Source organism: Coregonus lavaretus (genome assembly GCF_964263955.1).
Source record: "Coregonus lavaretus genome assembly, chromosome: 11".
Classification (NCBI taxonomy): domain Eukaryota; kingdom Metazoa; phylum Chordata; class Actinopteri; order Salmoniformes; family Salmonidae; genus Coregonus; species Coregonus lavaretus.
In genome coordinates, this window is record NC_139998.1 from 51,287,197 (window position 1) to 51,313,003 (window position 25,807).

The 25,807-nt window shown below is 44.1% G+C and overlaps 1 protein-coding gene across 2 annotated transcripts; it reads right to left on the reverse strand.

Moving 5' to 3' along the window:
- Nucleotides 1-6,418: 6,418 nt before the first annotated feature.
- Nucleotides 6,419-16,592, reverse strand: mindy4 (MINDY lysine 48 deubiquitinase 4). 2 transcript variants are annotated; one of them, XM_084171825.1, is made up of 18 exons: nt 16,461-16,592; nt 15,790-15,909; nt 15,462-15,685; nt 15,080-15,365; nt 14,530-14,789; nt 14,366-14,421; nt 14,138-14,250; nt 13,693-13,809; nt 13,235-13,323; nt 12,799-12,900; nt 12,456-12,519; nt 11,761-11,826; nt 11,537-11,604; nt 11,367-11,430; nt 9,608-9,769; nt 9,044-9,221; nt 8,714-8,798; nt 6,419-7,552 (listed from the first exon to the last, which is right to left on the reverse strand). In XM_084171825.1, exons 1-18 carry the CDS (start codon nt 16,530-16,532, stop codon nt 7,504-7,506), a joined length of 2,175 nt encoding a protein of 724 aa, XP_084027951.1. In that variant the 5' UTR covers nt 16,533-16,592; the 3' UTR covers nt 6,419-7,503. The 2 variants fall into 2 exon arrangements, with proteins under 2 accessions (XP_084027951.1, XP_084027950.1); XM_084171824.1 differs by having other exon boundaries at nt 9,014-9,221.
- Nucleotides 16,593-25,807: the final 9,215 nt, after the last annotated feature.

Consider the following 25,807-nt stretch of genomic DNA (forward strand, 5'->3'; position numbering starts at 1 on the left):
GTATTTGATACACTGCCGATTTTGCAGGTTTTCCTACTTACAAAGCATGTAGAGGTCTGTAATTTTTATCATAGGTACACTTCAACTGTGAGAGACGGAATCTAAAACAAAAATCCAGAAAATCACATTGTATGATTTTTAAGTAAATCATTTGCATTTTATTGCATGACATAAGTATTTGATACATCAGAAAAGCAGAACTTAATATTTGGTACAGAAACCTTTGTTTGCAATTACAGAGATCATACGTTTCCTGTAGGTCTTGACCAGGTTTGCACACACTGCAGCAGGGATTTTGGCCCACTCCTCCATACAGACCATCCTTCAGGTTTCGGGGCTGTCGCTGGGCAATACAGACTTTCAGCTCCCTCCAAAGATTTTCTATTGGGTTCAGGTCTGGAGACTGGCTAGGCCACTCCAGGACCTTGAGATGCTTCTTACGGAGCCACTCCTTAGTTGCCCTGGCTGTGTGTTTCGGTCGTTGTCATGCTGGAAGACCCAGCCACGACCCATCTTCAATGCTCTTACTGAGGGAAGGAGGTTGTTGGCCAAGTTCTCGCGATACATGGCCCCATCCATCCTCCCGTCAATACGGTGCAGTCGTCCTGTCCCCTTTGCAGAAAAGCATCCCCAAAGAATGATGTTTCCACCTCCATGCTTCACGGTTGGGATGGCAAACTTCAGACGGGCCTGGACATGCGCTGGCTTGAGCAGGGGGACAATGCAGGATTTTAATCCATGACGGCGTAGTGTGTTACTAATGGTTTTCTTTGAGACTGTGGTCCCAGCTCTCTTTAGGTCATTGACCAGGTCGTGCCGTGTAGTTCTGGGCTGATCCCTCACCTTCCTCATGATCATTGATGCCCCACAAGGTGACATCTTGCTTGGAGCCCTCTGACCCCACTCTCCGAGGTTGTCTCAGGGGAAGTGGGATATGTAAAAAACACAATTCAAACTTGTACCCCCACCTAATAATTATTTTAGAACGCTAAGATTAGAGACTTTGACTGACAAAGAAATTCCTTCCTGTTCCACCCAATTCCATTGTCAAGAGTGTTTTGGACCGGTTTTGACCCTTCCACTCAAAATGGCTGCTCTGATAAAACAATGGTCTGCTGGGTTCTTAATGGACAAGACCCCGGGGATGCTGCAGCATGATGGAACCTCCAAGTGAGTTTCACAGTAAATGAAGGCGACGCCGCTCTGTCTCGGTGCCAGTTGCAGTATCTTTGATTCCTGTTGCTTGAGGTGTTGGCAAAGGCCTCCTTCTTGCCACCACCTCCCTGCCTTCATCACACCACAGCACTGTGTTCAGCGTGTTCTAATGTCTCGTCGATGATGCTGTGGGACATGTCATAATAGAGAACAACATATTAACAAGGCATTTTTGAGCTGTAGCCATTTTGAGCCCTAAAAGATGTGCAATGGATGATGATGATGTCACACAATAAAAAAGTATGTTATTTAAAGAAGAGAAATGGATACATTTGAAGATAAATTACTATATACATTTGACTGCTTAGTGACCAATAACTGCATTACAACAAATAAAAGGTAGCACTTTATAATAACTCCACATAATAAAGCATTTATAATGGATTAGTAAATAGTTTATTCATCATTTATTAATCATTACTCCCACATTTGTAAACGTTAGTAGTCTAGATATTCACACATTTAAACAACTTTAAAGTATTTAATAATGATTCATAAGATCATTCAGGAGATATTTAATGTAGGTCCTTATAAACCATTTACTAATCATTAGTTCAGTATTTGTGCTATTTATACTTCATAAATGTTTTAAGTGACCAGTGTAATTCCTCACAAAAAGATGGAGATTCCAGCAGTACCTGATGCTCCTTCAGGTCTCAAAATGGCCCCTAGAACATATCAATGGTTAAACAATAAGCACACACAGAGGATGTTAAAGAAAATATATTGAACATTTTATTCCAAAAGACAGTTGTAATAATGTGATGTGCAACTTCAGACTCACACTATGCTGAGTCCAAAAATGCTCACATAAGAGTTTATTGTCAGTGACTTTTCTACCAAAACCAAAGTGTGGATTGCAGTCACTCCTTAGAGCAGTCTAATCTCGCTAACCGAGGACTAAAATCTTGCGTCATTTGGTCAGCTGCATGATTAAATTCAAGGTCCATACATGTTAGAAATTGGGAGTTCCGGTTTGCGAAGTCACCACCCCCCTTCCTCTAATTTCACCACACCACGAAGCAGTCGAAGCACTGCCTTCGCCCAATCTTGGTACATCCAAATAATCAGGGACAAAAACCCAAACACCGAAACTACTGCTGCTAGTTATCCTATGCATTACATCCTGTCATGACAGATTCTTCGGTGCCTGGTTTCCTCCAGACGTGACGCTTGGCATTCAGGCCAGAGAGTTCAATCTTGGTTTCATCAGACCAGAGAATCTTGTTTCTCATGGTCTGAGAGTCTTTAGATGCCTTTTAGCAAACTCCAAGCGGGCTGTCATGTGCCTTTTACTGAGGAGTGGCTTCCGTCTGGCCACCCAACCATAAAGGCAAGATTGGTGGAGTGCTGCAGAGATGGTTGTCCTTCTGGAAGGGTCTCCCATCTCCACAGAGAACTCTGGAGCTCTGTCAGAGTGACCATCGGGTTCTTGGTCACCTCCCTGACCAAGGCCCTTCTCCCCCGACTGCTCACTTTGGCCGGGCAGCCAGCTCTTCCATTTAAGAATGATGGAGGCCACTGTGTTCTTGGGGACCTTCAATGCCACAGAAATTTTTTGGTACCCTTCCCCAGATCTGTGCCTCGACACAATCCTGTCTCGGAGCTATACAGACAATTCCTTCGACATCATGGCTTGGATTTTGCTCTGACATGCACTGTCAACTGTGGGACCTTATATAGACAGGTGTGTGCCTTTCCAAATCATGTCCAATCAATTGAATTTACCACCGGTGGACTCATGTTGTAGAAACATCTCAAGGATGATCAATGGAAACGGGATGCACCTGAGCACAATTTCGAGCCTCATAGCAAAGGGTCTGAATACTTATGTAAATAAGGTATTTTTTTATAAATTTGCAAAAACTTCAAAAAACCTGTTTTTGCTTTGGCATTATGGGGTATTGTGTCTAGATTGATGAGGACTTTTGTATTTATTTAATCCATTTTAGAATAAGGCTGTAACGTAACAAAACGTGGGAAAAATGAAGGGCTCTGAATACTTTCCGAATGCATTGTGTATTTCCTTTAACATCGTGTGGTGTGTGCTTATTCTTTAACCATTTGATATGTTCTAGAGGCCATTTTGAGACCTTAAGGAGCATCAGGTACTGCTGGAATGTCCAATGGCATGTCCATCTTTTTGTGAGAAATTACACTGGTCACTCAAAACATTTGACGCCACGCAAAAAGACTTAACTAATGATTAGTAAATGGTTTATAAGGACCTATATTCAACATTTTATGAACGGAGTAATGATTAATAAATTATGAATAAACTATTTACTAATGCATTATACATGCTTTATTATGTGGAGTTATTATAAAGTGCTACCCAAATAAATGCTCATTTACTGTGTGAAAATGCATTTGAAGGGATTTAGAAAAAGCAACCATGTAGGCGAAGGAGAAAGTATCAACATTTGCAATTCAATAACACGTATTTTATCATATGGCTATGACCCTAAGCTGAGGATAAACCGACTCTAGCCAAAACAATGGAATAAAATGTTTGGCCCCGGCTAGAGGCTCAAATAGTATGTAACGTTATCATGAATGGGTGGAGATGTTTCTACAATCACTCAAGCTTAAAATACATAGCATCAGATGGCCAGTGATAAACTGATTGATTGGAAATAAAATCACAGCTTCCACAATCAGATCGGAAATAAAACCGGGCTCCACCTTTGTGAAATGGAGCATGAAATACAACCTTCATAAATATTGTTGTATTTCTTTGTAGTGCCACTATTTGCTCCTATTCTTGACATAGATACATTACAGGTGTTAATCCGCTGACTTGTGACTAACTTCGTTAAAAAAAACACTTGTGAATATTCTGGGAAAATAAATCAACTTTATAAAAACATCCATAATGTCTATACATACCATCATGTAGATGTATATATTTATACTCCAGACTCCGACATTGCTCATCCTAATATTTCTAAATTCAATTTTTTTGTTAATTTTTTTTAGATGTGTGTATTGTTAGATATTACTGCACTGTTGGAGCTTGAAACACAAGCATTTCACTACACCTGCAATAACATCTGCTAAATATGTGTATGCGACAAATAACATTTGATTTGATTTTGATTTGACAACCATTAACATTTCATATATCTTCTCTCCTGTCACTGGAACCAAGAATGAGCAATGTTAAATGCATTCATGATCCATCTAGAACTCAACAGTGGCAGCAACAGGACAATCAAGGCAGTGCATGTGTCCAAGTGCAGTCATTTACAGAAGACAAAAGGCAAGATACAGGTGATCCACAACTTTTAAATTAATAAAACAAAATTATTTTACAACTGACCATTCATATAAAACATTTACAGTCAAATGTTTTACAGTCAAAAATACACACGTCCATTTCACAAATACCATGAAAGGGTTAGATATGTAGTCTAAGTCATGTAATAGAATCATGTTAGAAATATAATAATACCTTATGGATAATGTAATACATTAAAAGGTAGAGTCAGCTAAATGACTTTGCCAAGGTAGAGTCGGCTAAATGACTTTGCCAAGGTAGAGTCGGCTAAATGACTTTGCCAAGGTAGAGTCAGCTAAATGACTTTGCCAAGGTAGAGTCAGCTAAATGACTTTGCCAAGGTAGAGTCAGCTAAATGACTTTGCCAAGGTAGAGTCAGCTAAATGACTTTGCCAAGGTAGAGTCAGCTAAATGACTTTGCCAAGGTAGAGTCAGCTAAATGACTTTGCCAAGGTAGAGTCAGCTAAATGACTTTGCCAAGGTAGAGTCAGCTAAATGACTTTGCCAAGGTAGAGTCAGCTAAATGACTTTGCCAAGGTAGAGTCAGCTAAATGACTTTGCCAAGGTAGAGTCAGCTAAATGACTTTGCCACAAGCCGCACAGACAATATTGTTTTGAGCGAGATGCAAGATGCTCTTAGCTGTTGCGGAAACAACCGCTGACTCTACATTTAAGACTGATGGTCATGAAAGCTGCATGTCATAGGCTACGTCAAATCCCAGGCACACCTCTTTATCTTGGGCTTATCCATGTAAGAAACGATGAGGTAAAGACTTGTTTAAGGCCTATGAATCAACACTTCCTGCACCACTTATAACATGAACATCTTCAGACATTCAAAAACAATTAGGCTACCTGGGGCAGCAGATAACCTAGTGGTTAAGAGCTGACTAGGTGAAAAACCTGTCAATGTGCCCTTGAGCAAGGCACTTAACCCTAATTGCTCCTGTAAGTCACTCTTGATTAGAGCGTCTGCTAAATGACTAAAATGTAAATTACATGGACAAACGGCCTCCATGAGCGTGTCAATACGTTTGGTTGTTGATAAAATACAATAATATTTATACAAATAATATACTAAAGTATAGTATATAAGTACTAAAGTACCAGGGGTCTACGAACCCTGTTCCTGGAGAGCTACCCTCCTGGAGGTTTTCGCTAACCCGATTCAGCATATCAACCAGCTAATTATTAGAATCAGGTGTGGTAGATTAGGGTTGGAGCGAAACTCGACAGGACGGTAGCTCTCCAGGAACAGGGTTGTAAGAGCCCTGTTTTATACAATACAAATACACTGAGTGTGCAAAACATTAAAAATGCCAATATGTAACTTTTTGGGCGACCCGACCAAATTCACATGGAAATGTGGGTTATAGATCTATAATTCGACTTGAAAACAAGTCTAAGAAGCAGTAGATCTGTTCTACGTGCACTATTTCTATGCTTCCCATTCTTAAGTTTTGTTTTTGCGTCTTTTACTTTCTGTTATGTACACCAGCTTCAAACAGCTGAAAATACAATATTTTTGGTTATTGAAAATGTATTTCACAGCGGTTTAGATAGTATAGTGTAGAGAATCATTGTACCATCTTATTTTGTCACATAAACTGAAGTTTGATTAACTATTAAGAGTTTTATCAACCTGGAAATGGCGGAGCGATTCTGCAAACAAGCAAGTATAGTGTAGAGAATCATTGTACTATCTAAACCGCTGTGAAATATATTTTCCATAACCAGAAATATTGTATTTCCAGCTGGTGTACAAAACCGAAAGTAAAAGACGCAAAAACAAAACTTAAGACCGGGACGCATAGAAATAGTGCACATAGAACAGATATACCGCTTCTTAGACTTGCTTTCAATGCGAATTACAGATCTATAACTCACATTTCTATGTGAATTTGGTGGGGTTGCCCAAAAAGTTACATATTACAGCTTTAATTCTCCGTACTGGCCAATGATTATAACGGTGACTATGATCCAACCATAGATTCATACATTGTGCCCCTGGCCTGAGAGGATGGAAGTTCAATATGTAGCTAGATGTAGACTAATGTTAATTAGCTGACCTGGCGCATTGTTGCCTATGAAAGGAAGTTAGGCTAGCTAGCAAGCATTTTAGCCAGGTAGCCTAGGACAACTAAAAATAAAAACGTGTTCTGTATGACAAAGTCATAGACTGTTTCGTCAACATGAAAGAGAGGAGGATGGCATTGGCGTTTCTCTACAAGTATTGTAAGTCAACATGTCTTTTCTACTTGCACGAACACACACACACACACACACACAAATCCGAACCATGGACAGCCACATCATATTTAGCTTACATTGATTGGACTAAATTGTTTTTGGTATCTTTTAGTTGTCACTGTATTAGACTAAGCAGAGGTGATTTGATGATGTTGAAATGTTGAAGTTGAAATGGTGCTGGAATAGTGGAGGCAGCTCCTGTTTTTTTGGGTCTTGCGGTAACTCTCTGTGGTTTTAAATCAATAGTTGTTTAGTAGTCTGAAAATGTCGTAAACATTAACTTGCTTGACCATGCTGTAGGTCATGTAACTGTTTGTTACATGCAATATGCTATGCGGACTTCACCGGACAGAGGTTGCTCTCCGGTTATATGATGAAACAAAGGTGTGGTTGAATTTATTCTGCCACTGTCTTCTTATTGTCTCAGCCTTAGGCCTATATATCACGGTCGTAAGGCATGTGAACTAACAGGTTATAGAACAAACAACGCAATTATCACAACACATACAGTAGATTGTAATATGGATTTTTTTTGGGGGGGGCTTGGCTTCCCCAGTGATTTTACCCACACACCACTACTGTAAGTAAATCTATTTAATCTCTAATGTATGTATGCATGCATGCATGACTAAGTCGCTTTGGCTAAAAGTGTTTGCTAAATGGCATATTTTGCAATAACAAAGCGGTATATTTTGCGTCTCCAGCCATGGGGTAGGCCCAGTCTCATCTACAGTCGTCACCTTCTGTCCACTAGCCAGTCAAAGGATGGGCTCGGTGTCATTCCAATTGACAATGGCATCTTTCCATCTAGGAAAACAAAACACAATAAACTTAGTCAAAGAATGGACTATGCTAAATGCATGCAAAATGTTGATATAATTGTAAGTCGCTCTGGATAAGACTGTCTGCTAAATGACAAAAATGTACATGTACCATAAAAACATTGTACTACAAATGTTGTTCAAAGTATCACTTGCAATATCAATAGGCAGCATTATACACTGAGTGGATGGCAGACTGTCCATGACAGACTGACCAGGTGAATCCAGGTGAAAGCTATGATCCCTTATTGATGTCACTTGTTAAATCCACTTAAAATCAGTGTAGATGAAGGGGAGGAGACAGGTTAAAGAAGGATTTTTAGGCCTTGAGACATGGATTCAGAAGTTGAATGGGCAAGACAAAAGATTGAAGTGCCTTTGAACGGGGTTTGGAAGTAGGTGTCAGGCGCACCTGTTTGTGTCAAGAACTGCAACACTGCTGGGTTTTTCACACTCAACAGTTTACCGTGTGTATCAAGAATGGTCCACCACCCAAAGGACATCCAGCCAACTTGACACAAATGTGGGAAGCATTGGAGTCAACATGAGGTGCAACTCAATATTAGGAAGGTGTTCCTAATGTTTGGTACACTCAGTGTAAATCCTACAATGATAACAGTTTTATTTGGCAGGTGCATTTCAAGACACCCTAGGACACTTTACATTAAAAGTACATAAAAATCTAATCCTAGTGCAATTAAAATCAAGCTAACATATGGAATTGTTTTAAAATGGTCATACCATGGATCATTTAGCTATTTTATTTGGAATTTTAGGACCCCTTTAGGTATAAAACAATAAATATATAAAAATATTATCTGATCAAATATTGAATTTGGCGTTTACTACTATAGCCCATAGAAACGCATTGAATAACACATTCATAAATGGCAAAAAAGACAGTCAAAAAATAAGTGTCTGTCCTGTATCTAGGAGACATAAGAAAGATCAGGAAATATATATTCATATTTGGTTTACATAAGCTCCATACTTCCATTACATATTTTCTCTGGTACTGGTTACCTTCAGACAAATCACCATCTTAAACTGATGGATTTTGATGGGGATTTTTCTATTATGTTACTTCGATTATTAGACTCTAGGTGGTTTTAATGCATGTTTGAACAAGAAAAATGAACTGACTTACTTGGTCCGTATACAGTGTTCAAGAGGAGGAATGAGATCAGTGTGGATATCTTGGCAGCCAGCAGATATTCCTGAGGTACCTACAGCTGCACATAAATACAAGAATACGAACTCTACATGAGGAACATTAACTTGATATTAGCATTGTAAGTCATTCATTTCTCAACTGAAGAAATACATACGAGTGATACGTGAGATGAGGAATGAATAGGGCCTGATAATTTCACATCAATAACAGTTACCCAAATAGCTACATAAAAAAGGGATGAATCTGTCTAGTTCTCTAGCAAATCAAACCAACCCAGATCATGGTCATGTGTTCCATCCGTACAGACAGTTAGACAGATTTCCTCCTGCTGATTGGCTAGGCCGTCGTAGTAGTACAAGTCAAACTCCCCGAGCACACACTGGTCCGTCAGCAGCTCCTGCACGCCAAAGAGCACGCTGAAATGGCTCTCGCTGCACACCACCCAGATAGGGAACTTGGGAGTCTTCAGGTTGGAACCAACCTTCAAAATGTATCAAACCATACACGATCATTAGAAACAAAGGTATCTGGAAATGGAGTGTCTTGGTTGAGAAGTGTAGACATTGATTGAGTCAAAAAGAGTTGACTAAAATCTGCATGGTAACTATTTATTTGTTAGTGTTTCTCTGTGCTGCACATGTTGCTAGCTAACTAGTTACTCCCGGTTCTAAAACAGTGCAGAAAGATTGATTATAAGGCACAATCTGTAATACTTTTGGCTGTTTTAACAGATGTGCGAGTCCAAAATGGCAACCAACTCCCTTTATAGTGCTCTACTTTTAAACAGGGCCCAAGTAGTGCACAATAAATGGAATATGGTTCCATTTGGGACACATTTGATGTGTCATGTAAGTCATGGGTTTTTACCTTGCATATATTATAATGTTCAAATAAGGACAGCAGTCCAATGTCACTGCGACCTCTTATTCCCTTGAGAAGGGTCAGGTTTCCATTGCCTGAATCCAGCTCCATGTTGTTGTTGAAGACATTGGACACAGCCTGTCCACACAGCAATAAATTCACCAGCTCCTATGGAATAATAATAAACGTCACGGTGGATTACGTTTAAATTAATACAGTAAACATACAACGCAATAAACTATATATACAAAAGTATGTGGACGCCCCTTCAAATGAGTGGATTCGGTTATTTCAGCCATACCCATTGCTGACAGGTGTATAAATCGAGCACACAGCCATGCAATCTACATAGACAAACATTGGCAGTAGAATGACCTTACTGAAGAGCTCAGTGACTTTCAATATGGCACCGTCATAGGATGCCACCTTTCCAACAAGTCAGTTCGTCAAATTTCTGCCCTGCTAGAGCTGCCCCGGTCAATTGTAAGTGCTGTTATTATGAAGTCGAAACGGGGGGCCATTATGAAAAATGTATGCACTCACTTAACTGTAAGTCGCTCTGGATAAGAGCGTCTGCTAAATGACTAAAATGTAAATGTAAAATGAAACGGCCCCTTAGTTCCAGAGAAGGGAAATCTTAATGCTACAGCATACAAAGACATTCTAGACGATTCTGTGCTTCCAACTTTGTGGCAACAGTTTGGAGAAGGTCCTTACCTGTTTCAGCATGACAATGTCCCCGTGCACAAAGCGAGGTCCATACAGCAATGGTTTGTCCAGATCAGTGTGGAAGAACTTGACTAGCCTGCACAGAGCCCTGACCTCAACCCCATCGAACACCTTTGGGATGAATTGGAACGCTGACTGCGAGCCAGGCCTAATCGCCCAACATCAGTGCCCGACCTCACTAATGCTCTTGTGGCTGAATGGAATCAAGTCCCTGCAGCAATGTTCCAACATCTAGTGGAAAGCCTTCCCAGAAGAGTGGAGGCTGTATATGGGAGCAAAGTGTGGGACCAAATCCATATTAATGCCCATGATTTTGGAATGAGATGTTCGAATAGCAGGTGTCCACATACGTTTGGTCATGTAGTGTATATTATTTAGGGCTGGGAATTGCCAGGGACCTCACCATACAATATTATCACAATACTTAGGCGCCGATACGATATGTATTGCGATTCTATATCTATCACGATTCTATATCTATCATGATTCTATATGTATTGCGATTCGATGCTGCAATTTTAATGCGATTTGATGTTCCAAACATATTGCTCACTATAGGTCTGCTGGGAGCCATAAGAAAACACGTTTTGGAGATAAAAGTGTTCATGTTGGCTCACCATTATTTTTTTTTTAAAGAAGATGGAGAACAAACTTTAGGATGAGAAATACCAGAGTTTTGGCGCAGGTACAGCCGACTATCGCTAGCTAACGTTAACCTTTAAAAAAAAATGTATTACTAATTGATACTTTGAGTAACAGTATCAATATAAAATCAGCAAAAATAATATCACGATACTCTACTGTATCGATTTTTTCCCCATTACTAATATTATTCCCCATGAGCAAAACAACATTGTCCAAGCTTAATCAAACAACAGAGCTATTGGTGAATTTGAAGAGTGTCTTTCAACAGAATTGGAGAAAACATGTTGATTTCTACTTGGCACAGTGCTATGTTTTTTCGTGACCAGAGCTCTGGTAAAAAAAAGTAGTGCTCTATTTAGGGGATATGGTGCCATTTGACACATTCACCCACCTGTGTGCAGTAGCCATGGGCTCCGATGAGTGTGGTGGTGGGGACATCCATATCCTCTCTAACCCTGAGGAAAAGGGGGAACAGGATCACAATAAGACAACATCTACTTTATATGGTATGCATGCATTTTCTGTCTGTTCATATGTGTTGAATGTACACTACAGCCGTACCGGTCAATAGATCTGGAGAGAATAGCAGAGATGGTGAGCAATATACACCCCAAGGCTCCTGACTCAAACTACAAGGAATGAAATCACCAGTCAGTCAAGTGTGAAAAAATCTAACGGAAAGAAATCTAACCGTAAACCCTCAAAGTAGACAAGAGTGCATGCTTTGGCATTTGACATGGGTGCATAAAGATATTGACCATTTAATTAATATAGAGTCATCTCACCTGTTGAATGTGCTGTTCCACAAGCAACTGAAGGTCCTTTAGATTATCTACATGAATACATGTGATCTACAACAAGAGTTTTGGGAAATACGTTTGTCCAAAATTGGATCATAAATATCAGAACCTCATCCTCAAACCTAGATCATAACTGATAGATTATATAGACATCTGGGAACAATAATAATGTAATTGGATTAGAGTACATTTTTTATGATTCCTCCTATGAAAACACACTGTCTACATACAGTACATGGCTGAAGCTAAGCAGGGTTGGTCCTGGTCGTCCCTGGATGGGTGACCAGATGCTGCTGGAAGTGGTGTTGGAGGGCCAGTAGGAGGCGCTCTTTCCTCTGGTCTAAAATAAAATATCCCAATGCCACAGGGCTGTGATTGGGGACATTGCCCTGTGTAGGGTGCCGTCTTTTGGATGGGATGTTAAACGGGTGTCCTGACTCTCTGTGGTCACTAAATTTCCCATGGCACTTATTGCCCAATCTGGCCCCTCATACCATTATGGCCACCTAATCATCCCCAGCTTCCAATTGGCTCATTCATCCCCCCTCCTCTCCCCTGTAACTATTCCCCAGGTCTTTGCTGTAAATGAGAATGTGTTCTCAGTCAACTTAACTGCTAAAATAAAATAAAATACAAAATAGATGACAAGATGGTAGAGGCTATCCCTAACATTACTGCACCTTTTCTAGTACTCCTTCAGATCTACGGTGTCCTGTAAGGGTGAAATGGTTTCTTCCTGATGTTCTGCAAGACAACATTGGTAACAGAAAGGTTTATATAAAGAACCTTGGCTTACACCTTTTAAAACAAGGGTCGTATTCATTAGTGCACACCGTAGCAAAACGTTTTGCAACGGAAAACAAGCATTTCTTATTGGTCATGTTCGGGTAGTCCCTCCTTGTTTCAGTCCGTTTTCTGCCTAGTGAATACGACCCTGTATTTTCATGTTGACATTCTCTAAAAAAGTAGTTTTGATTGTGCTGGCTAGATCCCACCAAGGAGCAGAGAGAGTTTATAACTTACATGGCGATGGTGGCTTTTTTCCCCTCCCCAGCCCTCCACAGGATCTCAGCAGTGGCCAACGTGAGGCACTTTGTTCTCACAGCACCGGAGGGTCTTAATCTCCTGGTGACAAAATGCCATGTGAAGTCAAAGGAAGTCAAGCCGGAATTAAATACTGTAACTTACAGAATGTTCCTTGACTTAATACTCACTGATGTAAATCAAGAAAGCACTCATTGATGTGAATAAATGGTTTGTGAAGAACATTTAATTTCTCATAATAAGGATTGCGTCCCAAATGGCACCCTATTCCCAATATAGTGAACTACTTTTGACCAGAGCCATTTGGGCCATGGCCCAAAGTAGTGCACTAAATATGGAATAGGATGCAATTTGGGAGACACCCTAGTACAAGTGGGCAATCTGACAGAGAAATATGAATGAATGCTGTGCTTACTGGTGCCCTGCATCGCTGCCGGTCTCCTCAAATAGAAGTTTCTGCAGAATACAAGCCTGGACTGAAGCCAGAACTCCACAGGGACCACCCTGGAAAGCCAATACAGTGACATTGCTAAACTACATGACCACACACATGAACATAACCAACAAGATAACCAATATTATCATGATTTTAATTATTCGTTCCAAGGGATGGAATTCTAGAGCCTAAATGCATCCCAAATGGCACCCTATTCCCTACATAGTGCACTACTTTTGATCAGGGCCCTATGGGCCATTTAGGACTCAGCTCCTGTGTGATTGATGTTTTACTCTCTGCAGACTGGTACACCAATAGCATTACAAAGGTGATCCAGTCCTTCCTTCTTCAGAACAAGCCCATATCTCAGATCTGGTGTATTGGTCCTACCTTCTTCTGAACAAGCCCATATCTCAGATCTGGTGTATTGGTCCTACCTTCTTCTGAACAAGCCCATATCTCAGATCAGGTGTATCGGAGAAAGTGAAACTCTGACTCCTCCACTCTGCACTGAAACAACTGGTGCTGGAGCCAAGGATGAGCTCTTTCAGGGCCTGGTAAAAACACAGACAGACATCACAGCATTTAAACTCAAACCAGACCAAATATCTGAGCTCCAGTAATTACGTTTGAGTCCCAAATGGCACCCTTTTCCCTATATAGTGCACTACTTTTCATTCCACAGAGGACCTCATTCCACGGAGGGCCTAATGTCTGCTGGTGTTTGTTTTTTCCTTTTAATTAAGACCTAGACAACCAGGTGAGGGGAGTTCCTAACTAATTAGCTACCTTAATTCATCAAACAAGTACAAGGGTGGAGAGAAAACCTGCAGACACTCGGCCCGCCATGGAATGAGTTTGACACGTGATCTAAAGACCTACAATGGCAGTATGCTGGTTCATGGGTTGACTATCAGAAGTGGTTTGAGGCAAACTGGAGGAGTGGCAGGACACTCTTGAGAGATCACGCAACTCCTCATCATCATCAATGTCATCTGCAACAAAATACATGGTCCATGTCATCCAATACTGCAACAGAGGCGTCATCATGATAACAATTATAGACATTGAGTGAATGTTGCATTCAGCTTGATAAAATGTAATAATTACCCAAAATCATCTCCGACATGTGCAGATCAACATTTTGATTGGTCATTGATTTTGTTCTAAAATAATATACATAAATAAAATAAATATATATTAAATAGGTTACAGTAAGAAATCTGAAATTCCCTAGTCAGTAAAATGGTTGAAGGAAACTCAAAGTTACTTACTTGCTGGTCTTGTGCTTGTCTTGACCTACTCTCTCAAACCCAAAGCCATCTTCATCAAGTCCTTTCCCCAGTGTGCTGCGTGGCTGTTGGCTTTCTCTCATGGGGTCAGCAGTGGAGAGCTCTGTCAACCCTGTAACCATTCTCTGTGACTGGACAGTAGTCAACAGAGACCCATCTCTGATGTTTTTGTTGTTTTCATCATTTGCCAGAAGAGGATTAGGGCCTCCCAACCGTCGAGTCTGACGTTTTTTATTCGATTCCTTAGACAGAACACAATTCACATCACCAAATGAGGGAACAAAGTGAGCTGTTCATCTGTATGTATCACAAGAGTCAGCTTAGTGAAGATACTGTATCCATGATTATGAATATAACATATCTCTCATAACAATACAGGGTCGTATTCATTAAGCACCAAACAAAAGAAAACTGACTGAAACAGGGATCGGAGCTTGTCCAATAAAAAACACTTCGTTTTCCATTGAGAAGCGTTTTACTACAGTGTGTACGAATGAATACAACACAGGTTTCATTGAGTCAAACCCTGTACCTGAGGGGAACTAGCTACAGGACCTGCCATCATGCCACGTCTGAGGCGGCTTGTTTTGTTCTTATTAGTACTCTCTGTGGTGACAACCGTGTTTTTGTCTGAAAAGGATTCCCTCTTAGCGGAGCTGTCATTGTCTAGGAAGGAGGGTACAGGCTGTCTGTCCTGCTGGCCCTCTGAGGAAAGGCTATGGCTCCAGATACTTCTCCGGGTGGTTGTAGGGGGAGTATTTGACGCTTCAAATGATGATAATGTACCATGAGACGAACAGACAACCTCTGCAAGTGACCTGGAACAGAAATAAATCACAATACACATCAAAACAAGCCTCTTGAAAATAACCTGACATGAGTCATATTTAGATTATTCTGATTATGATTAATACCTTGACATGTCAGTTTTGTTGAAAATCAATCCAGTAGTGTTCTCTTCTGCCCTGGTGTTGTCATACACTGTTGGTGTCACTGTTGGAGACTTTGTCACCAAATTCTGTGTAGTTGATACGGTCTGGATGACATCACTGTTGAAGCCTGTCCTGTCCTCTTTATGTCCTTCAATGTGATGTCTTACAATGATCTCCAACATTGATTTCAGGGGACAGTCTTGGGCCTATCAAGAAAACATAACAAGCAGCTGTGTGTTAATAAATTAAAGCTGTGGCACTTTACTTCCAATGCATTGAAACTCATCTGTCTCTTCTTTGATTAGGCTACCTTGTTTTTTTTATATAGACCTTCCAGGTGAAGAATTTGTCGCAGGTCGGATCTATTGTTGATGCTGGCATCTGTACGGGGATGCTCTTCATCCATGCAAGCAATCGTTCTCTTGAGTCCCTGTAATGTGTGCAGGTAAACAAACATTGACTTTGCCTGTAACACAATCAGGCTAGCTAACGTTAGCTAGTTAACGTTAGCCAGCTAGCTAAATGTAACGTTTGCTGCCTATAATAATAATAATAATATGCCATTTAGCAGACGCTTTTATCCAAAGCGACTTACAGTCATGCGTGCATACATTTTTGTGTATGGGTGGTCCCGGCGATCGAACCCACTACCCTGGCGTTACAAGCGCCGTGCTCTACCAGCTGAGCTACAGAGGACCACCAACTGTATAGCTAACGTTAAAGCTAAAACATCCTCAAAACATCAGATGATATCAATACTTTGATACTGACTTCAAGTTGTTACTAATAATGATACGTTAATGTCAAAGATATGTGTTAATGTGCTCTGTCTGAAAGAACATCTTTACCTTTCACAGATTGAACGGTGGTGTTTTTAGCTCAAGTTAGCTAGCTAACGTTACTGAAGCTAGTACACACCCAGTCTAGCCAGCAGAGCTAGCTTTTGCATTTTATTCCAACTGTACACAGCTCTCCACCTACCTTCCGACTGAGAAATTCCCGCACAAGCGATGCAGCAACTTCTTCAACTCGTACAACCATAATTTGTAGCATGAATGACAAATCCCCCCACAAAAAAAATAATATTTAGCTAGCTACAGGCTACATACAGCACAGTATCACAGATAGAACAATGAAAATCTTTGACAGTATGGTCTGTTTCTATGGTTACGGTGCATGCGTGTTGCTGGGCCAAGAGAGCCTGCCTCCTGCCTCTTCAATGTTTTATGGCAGACTACAGACCCGAGATAATACAAAATACAAAAATAAATCAAACCATCCCACTCCTTCAGTCACATTCAAATCACATCCTTACACAGGCTCGGGTGCCTGTGAGGACGGAGCTCTCATCGACATGATTCCTTGTAGTAATGCCTCTGCAGAAAAGACTGAGTCCCAAAAAACCTCACTCACAATGATGCCTATTTTCTCAAATGTCCTATCTGTTTGCGCTGTGCAGTTGATAACCAAAGTAATAAACGCAACAAAGTCCACCTTCTTAACATGTAACATGTCAGGATCCCTCTGTTGTGCGGGCTCACTGAAATACCACACAGGGAAGACAGAGAACTGACTTCCTCATTCTAAATCCTTCCGTAAATACCCTGACAGAGATAGTTCCCGCTCCCTGCTGGGCCTATCAGAGTAGAGACTGAGCGTGGTTTAGACTTACTCAGCCAATCCGTTGGCGCTCCACTGTTGCACACTGTTGCCAGGCATACGTTTTTATCATAACAACCTGTGGAGTCAGCACCCAAAAGACACCGTTCCACTGTACTCTAAGTACCTACGTTCAAGGACGGTTCACAGACAACGGTTCACAGACAACAAAGAGGCAGTGTTCGTATCTGTAAGAAATACAAGTCTTATCTCATCTTACCCCCTAACGTTCCTCACATGAATCACAGCTTGTTATGTGAAACAATTTATATCAGTACAGTACAAACCTTCTATGTTTAATCACCAATGCATTCCTTCTAAGCTATTCATCACATACAGATCCAATTATGTGAAAATAGATCCCCACACCTTCAGTCACATTCAAATCACATCCTTACACAGGCTCAGGTGCCTGTGAGGACGGAGCTCTCATCGACATGATTCCTTGTAGTAATGCCTCTGCAGAAAAGTCTGAGTCCCAAAAAACCGCACTCACAATGATGCCTATTTTCTCAAATTTCCTCTCTGTTTGCGCTGTGCAGTTGATAACCAAAGTAATAAACGCAACAAAGTCCACCTTCTTAACATGTAACATGTCAGGATCCCTCTGTTGACAAGGAACATAATCTTGTGTATCTTGTCATGAACCCTGCGTCCTGAGCCTGTTCCTGCCTGTGTTGCCATTTTTCTGCTCTGAATCTCCTGTTTCCTGAAGGTTCCTGAACGCACCCTGTCCGGTTGCCGGGCGACGTTGCTAGGCGGGTGATCTCTCGATTACCCGCACCTGCTTCTCATCAGCTTCGGCACACCTGGTCCTGATCATCACCCCTTCATAAACTCTGACCTGACATCCATTCCCTGCCGGATCGTTAGCCATGAACAGTATGTTTTGTCAGCGTATCAGCCTCTGAGTTACTAGCGTTAGTTTTGTTGTTTTGCACCTTGTTGGCCTGCCGTGTACTTACCTCCGGGTTTTTTTCTGTCTACAGTCATTCTCCCGGGACCTTCACCCAACCCCTGCCTGGTTGTCGGCGGCTGCCGTGCCATCATTGGATCTGTCACTTCACCTCCACCAACTCATCTCCGCCGCCCGCTCCGTCTCCTGGATTACTCTGCATCTTTTTGAATCTGTTAATAAATACTCACCTTCGTTCAACTCACCTCGTCCTGGTCTGCTTCTGGGTTCTGTCGTAGTGAACCGTGACAGAACGATCCGACCAGAAATGAACCCAGCGGACCTGGATTCTGTTCGCCATGCCATTACCCATCAGGAAAAGATGTTGGGACAATATAGCACGGCGCTACAGGAGATAGCATTGTCGGTTCGGAACTTTTCTACCAATCTGACGAAGATCCAGGCTCAGCTCAGTTTGCCGGTGGAGAATCCACCACCGGTTTCACCCCTCTCGCCTGCCGCTTCTGGAGCTGTGCCCTTCCGTGAGCCCAAGGTTCCAACGCCTGATAAGTATGAAGGGTATTTGGGAAGATGCCGTTCCTTTCTTATGCAGTGTGGATTAGTGTTCGATCTACAGCCCCACTCTTACGCCACAGACAAGGCGAGGATAGCCTTTGTTATTGAATTGCTGCGTGGTAGAGCCCTGGAGTGGGCTTCAGCCGTATGGGAACGTCAGGACACCTGCATGGCGTCATACCAGGAGTTCACGGCAGAGATGAGGAAGCTGTTTGACCATCCAGTCCGAGGTAAGGACGCAGCTAAGCGCCTGTTTTCTCTTCGCCAAGGAGCTCACAGAGTTGCCGACTTTGTAATCGAATTCAGGACATTGGCTGTGGAGAGTGGGTGGAATGAAGAGTCATTGCAAGCGGCCTTTTATCAGGGGTTGTCGGAGCAACTCAAGGATGAGTTGATCTCCTATCCGGAGCCTAGTGACCTGGACAGTTTGGTAGCTTTGTCTATTCGGGTGGATAACAGAGTTCGAGAGAGAAGGAGGGAGAAGCAATGGGGCCCGTCCAATCAATCAGCTTCTCGGTTCCCAGTTGGGTCAGGAGGTGGACCAGAACGCGTCGATCATTGTCCACCACACGGGATTAGTGGAGAGGTCCTGCCTCCAGATTGTGAACCCATGCAAGTGGGGCGGCACGGGTTAACCAAGGAGGAGCGCCAACATAGACGTGAGACCAACCGCTGCCTCTACTGTGGGAGTTCGGGACATTACATCTCCACTTGTTCCCAGCGGCCGTCAAACTGCCCGGCTCGCTAAGTTTGGGAGGACTTTTAGCGAGCCGGTTTCAACCTCTCAATACCCCTGTCAGACCCCATTTCCCGGCTACCCTCATGAACAGGAATCAGAGTTTAGCGATTAATGCTTTCGTCGATTCAGGTGCCGATGGCATCTTTATTGATTCCGACGTGGTGGAACAGCTGGGGCTTCCCAAGGAGCGATTACCGGAAGCCATTGAAGCTACCACTCTGAACGGCAGTAGTTTGGCACATATCACGATGAGGACTGAACCGGTTAAGATGCTGTTGTCAGGGAATCATTCTGAGGTTATCTCATTCTTCATTCTGCCTTCTCCCCATGTTCCTCTGGTCCTTGGTTACCCCTGGCTGAAAGAACACAATCCCACGTTCGATTGGGTGACTGGCAAGGTAACTAGTTGGAGCATTGATTGTCATGCTAACTGCCTCAAGACTGCCTGTTCCCATTCTGTTCCCAGTCAGGTCATTGAGGCTAACCCCCCAGATTTGTCCCTGGTTCCCGAAACATATCACGATTTGGGGGAAGTGTTCAGTAAGCAGAGGGCTCTGTCACTCCCTCCCCACCGACCATATGATTGTGCCATAAACCTGTTCCCTGGAGCTGCCTATCCCAAGGGACGGTTATACAGCATCTCCCGACCTGGACGTGAGGCTTTGGAGACCTACATAAAGGAGTCCCTAGCTGCTGGTCTCATTCGTCCATCGTCATCACCCCTGGGGGCAGGATTCTTCTTTGTGAGTAAAAAGGATGGCTCTCTTCGACCTTGTATTGATTATCGGGGGTTGAATGATATCACGGTCAAGAACAAGTATCCCCTGCCCTTGATGAGCTCTGCTTTCGACTCCTTACAGGGTGCTACTGTGTTCACCAAGCTGGACCTACGCAATGCGTATCATCTGGTCCGGATCAGAGAGGGGGACGAGTGGTTGACTGGTTTCAATACACCGATGGGTCATTTCGAGTATCAGGTGATGCCGTTTGGACTGACCAATGCCCCAGCAGTGTTCCAGAGTATGGTGAATGACGTCCTGAGAGATATGATCAGTCTTTTTGTGTTCGTTTACCTGGATGACATTCTTATCTTCTCTAAGGAGCTTTCCAGCCACGTCCAGCATGTCAAGCAGGTTCTGCAGCGATTGTTGGAGAATCGCCTGTTTGTGAAGGCAGAGAAGTGTGAATTTCACGCCCACACTACATCCTTCCTCGGGTACATCATCTCCAGGGGAGAGATTAGGATGGACCAAGAGAAGGTTAGGGCGGTTCTGGATTGGGCCCAGCCCGGTACGAGATTGCAGCTCCAGAGGTTTCTGGGGTTTGCGAATTTCTATCGTAGATTTATCAGTGATTACAGCCGTGTGGCCGCTCCTTTAACTGCCCTGACTTCTAGTACCAGAACCTTCAGTTGGAATCCTGAGGCGGACCGAGCATTTCTGGATTTGAAGAGGCGATTCACCAACGCTCCAATTCTCTCTCAACCTGACACTGCCCGTCAGTTTGTCGTTGAAGTGGATGCGTCTGATGTGGGGGTTGGCGCCATCCTGTCCCAGCGATGCTCCACTGACGGTAAACTCCATCCCTGCGCCTACTACTCTCGTCGTCTTTCGTCTGCGGAGAGGAACTACGATGTGGGTAACCGGGTGCTCCTCGCGGTGAAACTTGCCTTGGAGGAGTGGCGCCACTGGTTGGAGGGGGCGGAGCAACCGTTTGTTGTCTGGACTGACCACAAGAATCTTGCTTACGTGCAATCGGCTAAACGTCTCAACTCCTGTCATGCCAGGTGGTCGTTGTTTTTTGGACGCTTTAATTTTTCCTTGATGTTCCGACCGGGGTCTAAGAACGGCAAGGCGGACGCCTTGTCCCGGATGTTCTCCAAGACGGAGGAGAGTGGGGCCAAGACTGAGACGATTCTTCCCCAGAACCTTGTCGTGGGAGCCGTTATGTGGAGGATTGAGGAGGAGGTTATGGCGGCCCTTCGGACGCAGCCCGGCCCCGGTAACGGTCCACCCGGTCGGTTGTTTGTGCCTGAGTCGGTCCGTTCGGCTGTCCTCCAATGGTCCCACGCCAGCAAGATGGCTTGTCACCCTGGCGTGGCTCGGACGATGGCGCTTCTACGCAGACGATTTTGATGGCCTGCCATGGGAGAGGATACTCGGAGGTTTGTTGCTGCCTGTCCAGTTTGTGCGCAGAACAAGAGTGCCAATAGGCCCAGCTCTGGACTTCTTCACCCCCTACCGATCCCCCGGCAACCATGGTCGCATCTGGCCCTGGACTTTGTCACTGGGTTGCCCTCTTCTGAGGGGAACACGGTCATTCTGACTATTGTGGACAGATTCAGCAAGTTCGCCCACTTTTTGCCCATCTCCAAGCTTCCCTCTGCCTCTGAGACGTCCAAGATCCTGGTTAGGGAGGTTTTCAGGGTCCACGGATTGCCCAGTGACATAGTTTCCGACCGTGGCCCTCAGTTCACCTCTGCTGTCTGGAAATCCTTCTGTTTGGCCATTGGAGCTACAGTCAGTCTCACATCTGGATTTCACCCCCAATCTAATGGACAGGCGGAGAGAGCCAACCAGAAGATGGAATCCACGCTGCGCTGCCTTGTTTCCTCCAACCCCACCTCTTGGGTCTCTCAGTTGCCTTGGGTTGAGTATGCCCACAATACTCTCCCTACTTCTGCCACTGGGATGTCTCCCTTCCAGTGCCTATACGGCTACCAACCCCCCTTGTTTCCTTCTCAGGAGAAGGATCTCTCGGTTCCCTCTGTCCAGGCCCACATTCATCGTTGCCACCGGACCTGGCATCGGGCCAGAAAGGCCCTCCTTAGAGTTTCTGACCGGTATCAGCTCCAGGCGAATCGTCGCCGTATTCCAGCCCCCGCTTATGCCATCGGAGATAGGGTCTGGTTGGCTACACGGGACATTCCTCTGCGGACTGAGTCAAGGAAACTGTCGCCGAGGTTCATTGGTCCATTTGTGGTGGAGAGAGTGATTAATCCTGTTGTGGTTCGACTCAAGTTGCCTAGTACGCTCAGAGTCCATCCCACCTTCCATGTCTCCTGCCTCAAGCCTGTTCTCCTCAGCCCTCTGTTGCCGCCTCCTCCTCCTCGGTCCTGTCTACACGGTGCGCCGCATCATGGATTCCAGACGGCGGGGCCGGGGTTTCCAGTATCTCGTGGACTGGAAGGGGTATGGTCCTGAGGAGAGGAGTTGGATTCCTCGGCGTCAGATCCTTGATGCTGACCTCCTCGATTACCCGCACCTGCTTCTCATCAGCTTCGGCACACCTGGTCCTGATCATCACCGCTTCATAAGCTCTGACCTGACATCCATTCCCTGCCGGATCGTTAGCCATGAACAGTATGTTTTGTCAGCGTATCAGCCTCTGAGTTACTAGCGTTAGTTTTGTTGTTTTGCACCTTGTTGGCCTGCCGTGTACTTACCTCCGGGTTTTTTTCTGTCTACAGTCATTCTCCCGGGACCTTCACGCAACCCCTGCCTGGTTGTCGGCGGCTGCCGTGCCATCATTGGATCTGTCACTTCACCTCCACCAACTCATCTCCGCCGCCCGCTCCGTCTCCTGGATTACTCTGCATCTTTTTGAATCTGTTAATAAATACTCACCTTCGTTCAACTCACCTCGTCCTGGTCTGCTTCTGGGTTCTGTCGTAGTGAACCATGACATATCTAGTCCTACTACCATTAATTATTCAACTTCACTCCTTTCTTCCACTCTTCTCAATGCCTCCGGATAGGAGACATTCTGTACAGCCATTATTCTTGCCACCTCCGTCTCCTTCCCTCTAGGGACACTTTGGGTGCATGTTCACCACCACAATTGCAGTATTTACGCTCAGCTGGCATATAATACTCCTCCCGTCTACATACACTTGACACATGACTAAATAATTTACATTTATCGCACTGCATGGGTTTGGGCACGAAGGCTCTCAGTCGACATGCCATCTGATTCAAACAGATCACCGCTTCCGCCATTTCCCCGTCAACGACAATCATGGCTGCCTGCTTGCAATCTTTGTTCAGCTATTACATTCCACCCCTTGCCACTCCTGTCATTTAAATCTTAGGCGTTGCAAGGAGTGTAATGTTAGCTAAAACAACTGGTTCCCAGACTAAAAGAGAGGCTGGCTCTGGCTGTGCACATGATAGAATGGTGAAATGCAACAAAAACCCTGTATGTTCTGTGTCAAAAGCAAAAACAACTTGAATGGAACCATTTGCTTCTGCATTGAAGAAGACATATTTTCCATTAGAGGAAAAAATATTTAATATATTCTATAATATAATAAAATACACTCAACAAAAATATAAACGCAACATGTAATGTGTTGGTCCCATGTTTCATGAGCTGAAATAAAAGATCCCAGAATTTTTCAATTTGCACAAAAAGCTTATTTCTCTCAAATGTTGGGCACACATTTGTTTACATCCCTGTTAGTGAGCATTTCTCCTTTGCCAAGATAATCCATCCAACTGACAAGTGTGGCATATCAATAAGCTGATTAGACAGCATGATCATTACACAGGTGCACCTTTTGCTGGGGATAATACAAGTCCACTCTAAAATGTGCACAATGCCACAGATGTCTCAAGTTTTGAAGGAGCGTGCAATTGGTATTCTGACTGCAGGAATGTCCACCCGAGCTGTTGCCAGAGAATTGAATATTACTTTCTCTACCATAAGCCGCTTCCAACGTTGTTTTAGAGAATTTGGCAGTATGTCCAACCGGCCTCACAACAGCAGACCACGTGTATGGCGTTGTGTGGGCGAGCGGTTTGCTGTGAACAGAGTGCCCCATGGTGGTGGTGGGGTTATGGTATGGGCAGCCATAAGCTATGGACAACAAACACATTTGCATTTTATCGATGGCAATTTGAATGCACAGAGATACCGTGACGAGATTTTACATTTTTACATTTACGTCATTTAGCAGACGCTCTTATCCAGAGCGACTTACAAATAGGTGCATTCACCTTATAGCCAGTGGGATAACCACTTTACAATGTATTTTTTTTTTTTTTTTTTTAATTGGGGGGGTGCGGTGTGGGTTGGAGTGAGAGGGGGGGGGGGGTAGAAGGATTACTTTATCCTATCCCAGGTATTTCTTAAAGAGGTGGGGTTTCAAATGTCTCTGGAAGGTGGTGAGTGACTCCGCTGTCCTGGCGTCGTGAGGGAGCTTGTTCCACCATTGGGGTGCCAGAGCAGCGAACAGTTTTGACTGGGCTGAGCGGGAACTATGCTTCCGCAGAGGTAGGGGAGCCAGCAGGCCAGAGGTGGATGAACGCAGTGCCCTCGTTTGGGTGTAGGGACTGATCAGAGCCTGAAGGTACGGAGGTGCCGTTCCCCTCACAGCTCCATAGGCAAGCACCATGGTCTTGTAGCAGATGCGAGCTTCAACTGGAAGCCAGTGGAGAGTGCGGAGGAGCGGGGTGACGTGAGAGAACTTGGGAAGGTTGAACACCAGACGGGCTGCGGCATTCTGGATGAGTTGTAGGGGTTTAATGGCACAGGCAGGGAGCCCAGCCAACAGCGAGTTGCAGTAATCCAGACGGGAGATGACAAGTGCCTGGATTAGGACTTGTGCCGCTTCCTGTGTAAGGCAGGGTCGTACTCTCCGAATGTTGTAGAGCATGAACCTACAGGATCGGGTCACCGCCTTGATGTTAGCGGAGAACGACAGGGTGTTGTCCAGGGTCACGTCAAGGCTCTTCGCACTCTGGGAGGAGGACACAACGGAGTTGTCAACCGTGATGAAGAGATCATGGAACGGGCAGTCCTTCCCCGGGAGGAAGAGCAGCTCCGTCTTGCCGAGGTTCAGCTTGAGGTGGTGATCCGTCATCCATGCTGATATGTCTGCCAGACATGCAGAGATGCGATTCGCCACCTGGTTATCAGAAGGGGGAAAGGAGAAGATTAGTTGTGTGTCGTCAGCGTAGCAATGATAGGAGAGGCCATGTGAGGATATGACAGAGCCAAGTGACTTGGTGTATAGCGAGAATAGGAGAGGGCCTAGAACTGAGCCCTGGGGGACACCAGTGGTGAGAGCACGTGGTGCGGAGACAGCTTCTCGCCACGCCACTTGGTAGGAGCGACCGGTCAGGTAGGACGCAATCCAAGAGTGAGCCGCGCCGGAGATGCCCAGCTCGGAGAGGGTGGAGAGTAGGATCTGATGGTTCACAGTATCAAAGGCAGCAGACAGGTCTAGAAGGACAAGAGCAGAGGAGAGAGAGTTAGCTTTAGCAGTGCGGAGAGCCTCTGTGACACAGAGAAGAGCAGTCTCAGTTGAATGACCAGTCTTGAAACCTGACTGGTTTAGATCAAGAAGGTCATTCTGAGAGAGATAGCAAGAGAGTTGGCTAAAGACGGCACGCTCAATAGTTTTGGAGAGAAAAGAAAGAAGGGATACTGGTCTGTAGTTGTTGACATCAGAGGGAT

What these genes read in the sequence shown, in the direction of transcription:
- mindy4 (XM_084171824.1), bottom strand. Translation starts at nt 16,532, where the DNA reads ATGCTACAAATTATGGTTGTACGAGTTGAAGAAGTTGCTGCATCGCTT. An exon ending in CATGTCGGAGATGATTTTGG is followed by an intron (nt 14,251 to 14,365) that starts GTAATTATTACA and finishes ATTTTGTTGCAG; the next exon opens with ATGACATTGATGATGATGAG. An exon ending in TGGAACAGCACATTCAACAG is followed by an intron (nt 11,605 to 11,760) that starts GTGAGATGACTC and finishes CATTCCTTGTAG; the next exon opens with TTTGAGTCAGGAGCCTTGGG.